Genomic DNA, 11,632 nt, shown 5'->3' on the forward strand with positions numbered 1-11,632 from the left:
TATATACGACAATATACATACAATAAATATAGGGAAATATATAAATATATATTTTTTTCCAATCAAATATCTTGGTCACCCTACCAAAGTTGAAATGCGTCTTGTTGCCTAGGAACGTTTAGGAAACTCGTTTAACTTTTTGTTCACTCACTTTCTGACGGAACTTTAGCGACTTGATTGAATATCGTTCTTTAATTAACTGTCTAGGGATTTAATTCACTCTCTGAATGTACTACTTTACTGCGACATAGACCCGACTGACCCGGCAAATGTTGGTTTTGCCATGAATATTATTTCTAGGAAACATTTTTTAATATAATAAAAATAATTTTCTACGATACTAAAAAATATTGATCGTAGAGGGGTGAAAATTAGGGGTTGTATGTATTTTTGTATGCTGTATCATAAAAAAATAAAAAATATAGATAGTAACCGATTCTCACACTTACTGAATCTGCATAAAAAATCATAAGAATCAGTCGAACCGTTTCGGAGGAGTATGGGAACGAACATTGTGACCAGAGGATTTTATATATTAGAAGACTATCAGCTTCGGCCAAGCGTTGCTGTGGCTACGTTGTTATATTACATAGGAGTACTACTATAATAACTATTCAAGGGAAACGGTAGGAAAACACCAGTCATGGGGACCACCATTCGGTTATGCCATGAAATTGTAGCTTATGTGAAACGTTGGTAATTTCAACACAGCGCCATCTGTTAGACTAGTGACTATCAAACAAATGCATGGAATAAAATAATGTTGCGGATATAAATTAAGATGTAAGCTATTTTATCTTTTAAGTTTTTTAAAGCGGTTAAGTAGTTTAGAAGTCCATAGCGGACAAACAACGTGACGCGTAATTTATATAAATTAAGATAAGAAATCCAAATACTGGGGCTTTTACCAAAAAGATAACGTTGTTGTTTTCTAAAGCTATCCTTAGTAAAATAATACATAAAAAATGTACGTCAGGTTTTATTTGTCTAATATTAATCTCTCTGGGCTAGTATTGATCATATTCGGGACTGGAACCAACGACCAGTTTACTGCCGCCCACCTGCATGAATTAAACGGCTTTACGCTTCTGACGCTTATGACGTCTTGGCTGGTCGCCATAGGTCTTAATTATTATATTTTATAGGTACACGTCACACGTTGGGGCTTAATACTTGCAAGTGTCCTCGCGATGTTATGCGTGTTGATCCCACAAGAATTTAAGTGCGGGCTCCTATTTCACCATGACAAGAGGACAAATCTTTGTTTTTTATTTATTTTATTATAATTAATTACTTAAGATGTCATGTGGAACATGGTGTATTGGTTGCAGCTACTTACCAACATTGTGTAAAACAAAATCTTGGCGATAAAATGAGTGGCGTATAGTTTATTGTCTTCTTCTCTTCCGTTCTACTCCCTTGATTTAAGAACTGGCAGTTAATGTAAAATTAGAAGCATTTCATATATATTTATTTTTTGACGTTCATAAGTGTTCATTTTGTTACCTATATGAATAATTGATTTTGAATTTTCGCCAGGATTTGGATTATAACTGTGATTCGAACACACGACTACAGGGTCGCTTAAACTACTAGGCCAACACTGCTCACGATAAAGGGTCAAAATATTGTTTGCTAATTTTTTTTATCGACTGATAACGATATTTCATTATTGTATAATGTTGTATCGTAAATCAGTTTATAATAGACTTCTGTACAGTGCAGCAGTGTGTAAAATGAAGTGAGTAAATATTCATAATATTATTTAATTTCTTTGAACTTTTATTACATTTTACAATTATTGTATGTTGTTCAAACTGTTCTTCTGAAATAAGTTCAGTTGAGTCAATATTTTAAATTATTTTTAGAGTTATGTAGCATTCTAATGGTGGACAAATTATTAAAATTGCCCCTGTAATATTTGGATTTTGTTCGAAAAGAAAAAAATTGTCTTTGTAATAAGTATAGACTAACTTTATCGTTCGGACGATGTTGTCTGAATTTTTTTTGCACCAAAATTAATAAATTGATTTACTTTATTTGGAGCTGGCTGCTAATATTGTTTGCTATTTGATATAATTTCTTACCAAGCTAACCATTATATTTTTACGCCATAAATAATGCTAAATTATAATAATAAACGAAAAAGGGACAATTTCGAATATTAAACTTATCTCATGACTAGTGAGTAGGTACTGTTGCAAGCTTTTAGATTAATTTAACATAGCGTTATCGATACTACTATTATAAAGAGGAAACATTTGTGTCTTTTATGTATGTTTGTAATGATATCACACAAATAATTAATTCTTTTACCATTAGGCAGCTGCATCTTTACTGACTTATATATTTCATTTTGAAAAAATAGGGATCCCTAAAAAATGCAATAATATAACCCAAGATGTGAAAAAATTATCCATAAAAAAATTGTAATCGTGTTGATGATAGAACAAAAAACAATACAGTATTATAGAACAAAAATAATATTTTACCCATGGGCAATTGTATGTTGGCCTATCCCGAGTTGGAACTGCAAAACTTGAATTTATTTTGCTGCCAAAACGAAACTAGGGCTAATATTGTGTATAGGGAAGTACTAAGACAATGAAGTTCTACAAATAAATCTCTACTCTAATATTATAGAAGAAAGTTTTGCATTCTGAATTTTAGTTTTTATTTTTAACAATTTAATACAAATTTGTGGACTAATTAAAAAAATTATTTCATTACATATTACATCAAGAATTCTTTAACATATGTAGAGTATTTTTAAATATACTAATGTGGGACGAATTTAAAAATGTTTTAGATATACATATATTCATTATAAAGTAAAGTCTGTATGTATAAATCTGAAAGAAAGTAATTAAAAACTAATTAAAATAAAAGTTCGGTATCCACGCGAGTGAAACTGCGGGGCATTGCTAGTAAAATAAATACAAACATTTATATTATAATAAAGTGTGTGTGTGTGTCAGCTACGACGCACAGTTGGAGTTTACTCCTTACGAACGATAATTATGATATATATCGAATAGAAAAAAAGGGTAAAGTAATTATTCGGATTATTTATATTACTTCAATAAAGCGTATTACATAAAGTATGTTATTTAAAATAAATCTTGATTTCTATACAAAACGGCACGAACGACTTCCATACTTTATAAGCTGTGGTGTTTCCCAGGCTTATAATTTCGGCTTGTGTCAAATGCACTGCAGAACAAAGATGGCGATAATGTTCTGTGGCTGTCGACCATATTTTCATACTAAAGGTGGTAAGAATATATGTTTTTATAATATAAATGTTTGTAGTAGTATTAAAACGTACCTACATCATCTATGCCCAAATAGGATTTTCTTTCTGTGACCAAAGTTACCTTTATAGTAAGAGAAGAATAAGAATGAACAATCTTTTTAGTTTTAATTTCACTGAGTATTTTTTGTTTATTACCATTTTCAGCCTAAATTAGGAATTATTTTTAACTTTTTAGTTTGATATGCTTTAAAAGCGTGTTTTTTAGTTTTTTTAAACTATTATTTATTTTAGATTGTGGACGTTGAGTGGGTAGATATTAAGCAGCCTATTTAATTTAATATAGATATAGTCAGAGTCATAGTTAATGTGTAGTCTGCAACTATATGAACAATTATATGGGCCTAGTCGATAGTACCTAATCACCTTGATACTTAATATGAGAAAATTTAAATGTTAGTTTTTGTGTATTTGTACGCATAACTGCTACGCCCATGGGTGGATCGTGAATTTGTAGGGTTCTGGGCTACTACGGGGAAGTCCCCCATCATAAAATTTTCATGTGTCCCTTTTTAGTTTAGTTTTTTGTTCCTGTTTTAGTTTACTACATGTATTATGTATTTTTTACACTTTTTGCTTAACTTATCTATTTTTTTAGATAGATTGCTCGAACTCTTAGGTCGCCAGTTGCCCTCCTTTTCAGTTAATTATGTCAATTGTATTATGTTTCTGCAACGAAGTGTTAATACCTAAATATATCCGAAAAATAATAGTTAACAAAAACTAGAACACACGCTGGTTGCTCGATAGACGAAAAATATGGCACAGAGCGCCCCACGCTTTTTCACAATAATACCAGTATTTTTTGTTCATTACCATTTTCAGCCTAAATTAGGAATTATTTTTCACTTTTTAGTTTGATGTGCTTTAAAAGCGTGTGTTCTAGTTTTTTTAAACTATTATTTATTTTTTATTTTTTAGTTATTTTTTTTATCACATTTGACATTTGGGCATAACTCTTATTAAAAGTGACATAATAGTGAGAGAGAGAGAGAGATTTTCGTATTTGAAATGCATTACTGTGGACGTACTGATGACGCTCTGAATACTCCAGAATTCTTTCATAATATAATTTCAAAAAAATTGCATGTTTCGCAGGTCAATTGTAGCAGTGTGTTTGCTGGTGTGGGGATGTCAAGGACAGAATAACAATATCCATAGCCCAAATCAATGGATTGGAACCCTTTTAACTCCGACAAGTTAGTCTTAATAATAATATCTTTGTATTTTTATAATTTGTGTTGTTATTGTATCTGCGGCTACAAATCAAAGCGATTTGGGCAAGGCTTGCCGCAGTTTGATAGTTTGCGAGATACGGAGGGAAAACGAATTACTGGATTTGCATTCTCAGATTGCCTCAAAATCATATAATATTAATCTGATGGAAGCCAAAGGTCTGATTGCAGATGGTTAAAATTAAAAAAAATTTAAACAAAGAAAAAATCTAAGCGAAGACGTAATATAAATTTAGTTATAAAATTTCCACATCTCGATGGCTGGAAAGCGTCGAAAATTCACGAGGCATTTCCTTTTGCTTTTGCGATCTATCGAGATGTGAAATCCTAACTAGATCCTGACCTTGGTGTGCCCAAGGAGATATGACCTCCAAGTATTTAAAAAACAGCGTACCCTCGTATGGTCGTCCGTGGACTTTCATGGCTAACGCATGGGCGTATTTGCCGCTTTATCTTATAAAAAGCATATAAACCCTAGTTCATTATGATCGTTGTTCAATTCATTTAAAACATTTGCGTTTCAGATAAAGGACCCACGGATTGTTACACTGAGAATCAGGAAGTGGGAAAATGTGTGAAATCGTCGGAATGTATGGACAGCATCGAAATCGACTTGGAAAAGATGGACGTTTTTAGGTTAGTTTAGGGCCCATTTAACATGGCCTTTAGATACAGTAATTTAAAGAAGTAATTTAGAAAAATGTACCCGACTTCAAATACCTATAATATATGTCTGAGCAATGGCGCTGGTGTCGGCTGCCATTGTCATTATACGTCATAGAGCTCGTAAATTAACAACGTCAACGTCAGTTTATATTCCAACTAAATCAAGGCAATATTATAACGGACGAGAGGAACCGGAAACTGTTCGCCTCTCTAGTCACAAATCAAATCATCTGATTTACAAAATATTTCGAAGCAGCAAGCTGTTGGACGGTTCCGATTTGAGGGCACTAGGCTCCGGAGGTGAGGGGCTATTTACAAACACTGACTTCATGGTTAATATATAATACAAACACTACACTATTACACATTTACACTAATTTATGTTTATAAAACTCTAGGATGTTTCACTGTCCGTGTCTAGAAGAGAAGTAAGTTTTCACAACAGAAGACAATCATCTGTAATAACATTTGAATAAACATTCCTTCACATGTGACAAGTGATGCCTGCCATTACTTACACATTCATACTCCAACAACTCTTTATGACATTTTAAAACAATTCACTAAAATCTAATCACTAGTAATTAGTTTTAAAGCAACAAGGCACAAGATTACTCGAAATAAAAGCGATTCGTTGCAAACGTGGTGCGCTCGCCGTTGATGTTCGAAAAATCCAAACGAAATTCAACATGGCCGCGCTGACCATCGAAATGACGCTCCGCCAGACTGACAATTGTCATATCTCGTTCGAATGCGCCGTCAAATTAAAAAATCAGTTTCTCTTAGAAGTAGATGGTTCTTCCAGTAAACTGACTTTAAATTTGTATAATCATTCAATAAATAAAACATTGGAACCTCTTCGACAGCTTTAATTTAATTTCCAGTGAGTCCAGCTGCCACTACTTGAAGATATGCTGTCCAACCAGTCGATTGATTACGACAGCAACCGTGACTCCACCTCCACTGCTGCTAAAGAGGGCAGGATGTGGATGGAGCAACCCCGGCGTCTACTCATTCCGCGACTCTTCAAACACGCACGCCAAGCTCGGAGAGTTTCCTTGGATGGTTGCTTTGATGAGGTATTAATTTTAACCAACTTTGAGGCAGACCAGACCAATGTCTGGTCTCCTCACGATGTTTAAACAATCTAAACGCTACTGCACCAAGCTGCTTCCAACATTTTACTCATTTCGATGGTAATAGGGTATACGTCAGACTGGCGTAGACACTGTGACACGCTCAGGAGACGAGAAAAGAATGTCGAAATCAATTCGCATTTATATTAGATAAGTATTTAATATATACCCGATAACCTTAGACAATTAATACAGATAATAAACCTTCTCCAGGAAATCCAGTCAGAACCAGGCTTGGGATCCAAAGGATTCCCTGGGAGGTGGAAGTCTGATCCATCATTCCGTGGTGATGACGGTCGCCCATAAACTCAATGCTATCAATAACGACCCATCTTTGGTAAGTACGAGTTACCAGTCGTTGGAAGACGTTGTTACAGTCCTAAATCATAAATTTCCAGCAAATAATTAACTATTTCAATAATTAAAATCCAATTACGAGGTCTCCTTCAAAATACTGTTGGGACTGTCATGACGGTGCAGTGCTTCAGGGACGTTAGAACGCACCAACACTGATAGTTTAAATGCGAAAACCTAAGATACAGCAACACTAGCATAAAGGTGCTGTCGTAAATCCCGTTTACAATCAATAAAAAACACTTGTTAATAATTATGTAATAACAATATTTGATGGGTTGTTTGTATGTATATTTACATTTACAGATAAAATGCCGTCTTGGCGAATTGAATAGGCAGAATACGAACGAAATTTATCCCCACCAAGACAGAGATGTCAGTAAAGTCCTTGTTCATGAACAGTTCTCTTCGAGTAAGTACATTTATTTACAGATAAACATTAACCGCCCACAAGTTTGCACAACTTCTACATGCCTTTAAAGATAAATATCCGCATCCGCAACAGATGATTATTTAACTTCGTCTAAGCTAAGCCTCTGAACATTAACATACACAATTTATAATTATTTATTATTTTTCAGAGTCCCTAGCATACGACATTGCCCTAGTAATTACATCGTCTCCATTCGATCTGAGCTATCCCCATGTGGGGATAGCCTGTTTGAGTATCAAAGCGCCTAAAACGGACGCTAGTTGTTTTAGCATGGGGTGGGGTAAAGACTTAAATAATGCCAATAACTATGCCGTCTCGTTAAAGAAGGTACGTTTTAAATATTCATTTTTAAATAAATTATATAACTAAAAGATATTATATTTAATTAATAAGTTACATAACTCCATTGATAGAGATTACAGAAATAACTAGCAATATTAATCGATAATGCATTTCACATGGCTCCCTCTGAATAATATTTAATATTATAGTATGCGATCAATCTACGTACATATAATAAGGAGCAAAGGTTTTTATGTTTTATAACGAGAATAATTATATGTAAAACAATTAAAGACCATGTTCCGGCCTCTATCTTATTATAGGTTCCATCACCAATAGTTGACCAATGGACTTGTGACTTGACCTTACGATTGATTGGAAGTAAGTTCAGCTTGGACAACTCGTTAATATGTGCTGGAGGAAGGAATAACTTTGACACATGCATTGGTGATGGAGGCTCGTCACTTGCTTGTCGCACTTCGGTAAGTAAAACCATCGCAGTGTCTACAAAGACAGGAATAATAGTCAAGCCCCTTCCTAGTGGGAGAGCACATTCGGTTCATAGATACTTTATTTCTCAAAGAATTACATTCACTTAGCGAAAGCGAAAGTTTCTTGCCAGTTCTTCTCGCTTAAATGTTAATGTAGATCTTAGTTTTTTATTAAATATAGACGTCCATAAGTGTACATATCAACCGATATGAGTAAATAAATTTTGATTAGGTTTGATTTTGCTGCAATAGAATTCTGCTGTCATATTGAAGCTGTTTTTTACTTATTCAATAATTTGATTACTTCTTTCAGAGCGATGGCGCCCCACCTCGTTACACATTGTACGGAATGGTTTCACATGGCGTCGAATGTGGTTTAGAAGTACCCGCCCTATACGTCAACGTACAGGCGATGCTTCCATGGATCACTGATAAATTTATTGACGAGAAACTTGACCTTACGTTCTTCGCTTAAAAATGTAGTAGTTAAATATTTTCAATGAGCCACGGTCTATGCGCTATTATTATTATGTAGATAAACACACAATATTCGACGCATTTTAAACTGACTCGTCGGGCAATAAATGTCACTTACATTATGAATGCGCACGCAATGCAACCCGTTATCGATACTTCCCTTCTTTAGCTCTCTGACTCCGACTAATGAGAATTTTTGAAGAACTAAGAAATATCCCTAGAATCAGTACGCGATAAGAGACATTCATTATAAGACACAATCTCCGTTTATTAAATGTCAAAGTTAAAATATACCAAAAAATTTACTTAAATATAAGTAGAATTCCTGACTTACAGGCCGTGTGCGCCATTAATACTAACTTGGATAGAAAGAAGCGAGACTTATGTAACCCAACATTAGTTAAGTTACATATAAATATTTTAGTTACTAATTCAAAGCGTAAACAAAATGTAAACAATAATCACACTTGATATGAGCCCTTAATTTTTTACTACACTCATAAATTGTATTTTAACATTCTCGTTTCCGATAATGTCCAATAACATAAGTGTCATTTAGATGTATGAATCCTTAGATAAGCCAAATTTGTTTTTGTTAACCCCTTCTTTTTGTGTTAGTTATAAGCTTATGTTTTAAACCATTAAATTTAGTTTTTACCCTGCTTCAATCAAAGAGTTTTATTGAAACATCCCCATACAAAAACCGCCGCCGAACTTAACTCGAGTGTAAAACTAAAACGTATAGGATTTTAACAAAAGACAGTCAAAAGTGATGTGCTAGGAAATGTGTCTTATATCATTTATTTTTATATTACATACATTTCCGGTAAGATATATAAGAAAATTATAGAAAATGCTTTAAATCAAGGGTGAAGAACGGACGTGAAGAACTGACTAATAGTGTCACCGACATTCTAAAAAGCGCCATGTTTTTGAAGTGAAACTTTCTTTAGCATTGTTATGATTTGAAAGTCGATGAAACGAAAAAGCAACAGTCAAGTAGACAGACATAAGTTCATAAGATTTTACGTGGGAGACAATAAGATTACATCAGGAAGCATTATACAGTGTAGAAACTTTAAATTAGTGTGTATTTAATCATTTTCTGAATTAAAAAACATAGATGTGCAAAAGATTTAAATAAGAGATTAATTATAAAATTAGATGAAACTAGCAAACTCGGCGAACTCCGTTTCGCCACCCCGCTTTTCTGTTGAATTTGATTTTTCCTGAATTTTCTTTGCTATAAACCTCACGGAGCCCGAGACCTTTCCAACGAATGGAAAACCGTGGAACTCGGTTCGTGCGTTCTGGAGTTATGGCGTCAGGAAGGAAAACCCGACTTATTTTATATAGTAGATTTATCATATGTAATACCACAAGAGCTTCAAAATTATCGGGTATTTCCCGATAGGTTCGTTGCAAACAATTAATATAGTTGTCATGACGACGACAGACGACAGATAAATACCCTATGAAAGGGCCTACATTTGCGATTGCATTTTTAAATAAAATATATTGAAAATTCTTACAGTGAATCAATTCGAATTTGGATTTCTGATATATATCAATTGATAAATCGCAGCTGCAAGCATTACATTATAAATTAATTTTAACATAATTTAAAATAACACTTTGTATTAGATTTGTAGGAAGTAATTAATAATCTGAAATGTTGTTTTATATCTTTTCAAATAAATAAATACCCTATTAAAGGGCCTACATTTGCGATTGCATTTTTAAATAAAATATATTGAAAATTCACACAGTGAATCAATTCTAGTTTGGATTTCTGATATATATCAATTGATATATCTCAGAAATCCAAATTCTGGGGCTTTTACCAAAAAGATAACGTTGTATAAATAAACAATGATTTAAATGACGCTTATCTCAAAGCAAAGACTAAACATGCTATGCTATATAAATATAGAATCGACGCTACGAGAACGAAGGAAAGATATTTTTCCTTAAGTGTCTAAGGCCTTAGTAAGATAAAATAAATAAATTCAGTAGCGCTACTTCTTTAGGTCTTGGCCTCAGATTTCTGAATCTGTTTCATGATCATTTTTAAATCTAATAGGCAAGTAGGTGATCAGCCTGACACACATCGACTTTTTGGGTCTAAGACATGTCGGTTTCCTCACGATGTTTTCCTTCACCGTTCGAGCAAATGTTAAATGTGCACATAGAAAGAAAGTCCATTGGTGCCCAGCCGGGGATCGACCCTACGACCTCAGGTATGAGAGTCGCACTCTGAAACCTAGACCAACACTGCTCTCCTTAGTAAGATAATAGATAAAAAATGTTTATCAGGTTTTATTTCACTACTATTGATGTCTCTGCGGTATTGACCATTTTCGTTTTTTTGGGACTGGAAGCAACCGACCAGTTCATTGCCGCCCACGGACACCTGCCCTGCGATTCTGTAACTCACTTTTCGAACTCACACAGCGGTTTTCGCATCGGCGGTCGCTCTCAAATCAGTCGTGAAGCAGTCATTTTATGATTTGGCATTCTGAAAGGTGGGAGCTTGTAGTTTATTGTTTAGCAGAATGCCAAATCATAAAATGACTGCTTCACGACTGATTTGAGAGCGACCGCCGATGCGAAAACCGCTGTGTGAGTTCGAAAAGTGAGTTACAGAATCGCAGGGCTGTAATATCAGGTTTGCTATTTGGATGAATTAAACGGTTTTACACTTCGATTGATGACCATTTGGAAGTACAAGAATTTACTTCCTGATAGTAGCTTATTAGATATTAAGTCCCACTTCTATTAATAAACTTCTCCTTCTCTTAGTTCGATGAAGGAAATGGATTTTGACATACTCGTTTCTGAAACTGAAATAATCCACTGTTTATGTGTCTTGGCTGGTCGCCGTAGGTCTTAATTATTATATTCAAACTCAAAATAACTTTATTAATATAGGTAAACAAGTACACTTATGAACGTCAACAGAAAAGGTGTTAAATTGATTGTTAATTTACATTTACTACAAGTCAAGGGCGTAGGGCATGAAGAACTGGCAAGAAACTCTTCGCCACTCTTTTTAATCGCCAAGTTTTGAGTCATACAAATTGTTTGAACTGGAGCAAATCAATCACAAGGATTAGGATCATTTAATTAATCGTCAAATTTATAAAAAAGCTTTATTGATTAATTTTCGTTTATCGAGAGTTTTTAATTTATTCAGTGTGTCGTTGTGAGTATTTTACACCAACACATCACATGTTGGGGCTTAA

The 11,632-nt window shown here is 34.0% G+C and overlaps 1 protein-coding gene across 2 annotated transcripts; it reads left to right on the plus strand.

The window, feature by feature from the left end:
* The first annotated feature begins 1,624 nt into the window (after window positions 1-1,624).
* LOC125058301 (phenoloxidase-activating factor 2-like) lies at window positions 1,625-9,055 on the plus strand. 2 transcript variants are annotated; one of them, XM_047662361.1, is made up of 9 exons: window positions 1,625-1,741; window positions 4,412-4,512; window positions 5,073-5,184; window positions 6,081-6,293; window positions 6,564-6,687; window positions 7,011-7,116; window positions 7,286-7,464; window positions 7,743-7,901; window positions 8,224-9,055. In XM_047662361.1, exons 1-9 carry the CDS (start codon window positions 1,680-1,682, stop codon window positions 8,383-8,385), a joined length of 1,218 nt encoding a protein of 405 aa, XP_047518317.1. In that variant the 5' UTR covers window positions 1,625-1,679; the 3' UTR covers window positions 8,386-9,055. The 2 variants fall into 2 exon arrangements, with proteins under 2 accessions (XP_047518317.1, XP_047518318.1); XM_047662362.1 differs by having other exon boundaries at window positions 6,099-6,293.
* Window positions 9,056-11,632: the final 2,577 nt, after the last annotated feature.

This window comes from Pieris napi, chromosome 18, assembly GCF_905475465.1.
Source record: "Pieris napi chromosome 18, ilPieNapi1.2, whole genome shotgun sequence".
NCBI lineage: Eukaryota > Metazoa > Arthropoda > Insecta > Lepidoptera > Pieridae > Pieris > Pieris napi.

What these genes read in the sequence shown, in the direction of transcription:
- LOC125058301 (XM_047662361.1), top strand. Translation starts at nt 1,680, where the DNA reads ATGTTGTATCGTAAATCAGTTTATAATAGACTTCTGTACAGTGCAGCA. An exon ending in ATGCCGTCTCGTTAAAGAAG is followed by an intron (nt 7,465 to 7,742) that starts GTACGTTTTAAA and finishes ATCTTATTATAG; the next exon opens with GTTCCATCACCAATAGTTGA. An exon ending in CACTTGCTTGTCGCACTTCG is followed by an intron (nt 7,902 to 8,223) that starts GTAAGTAAAACC and finishes TACTTCTTTCAG; the next exon opens with AGCGATGGCGCCCCACCTCG.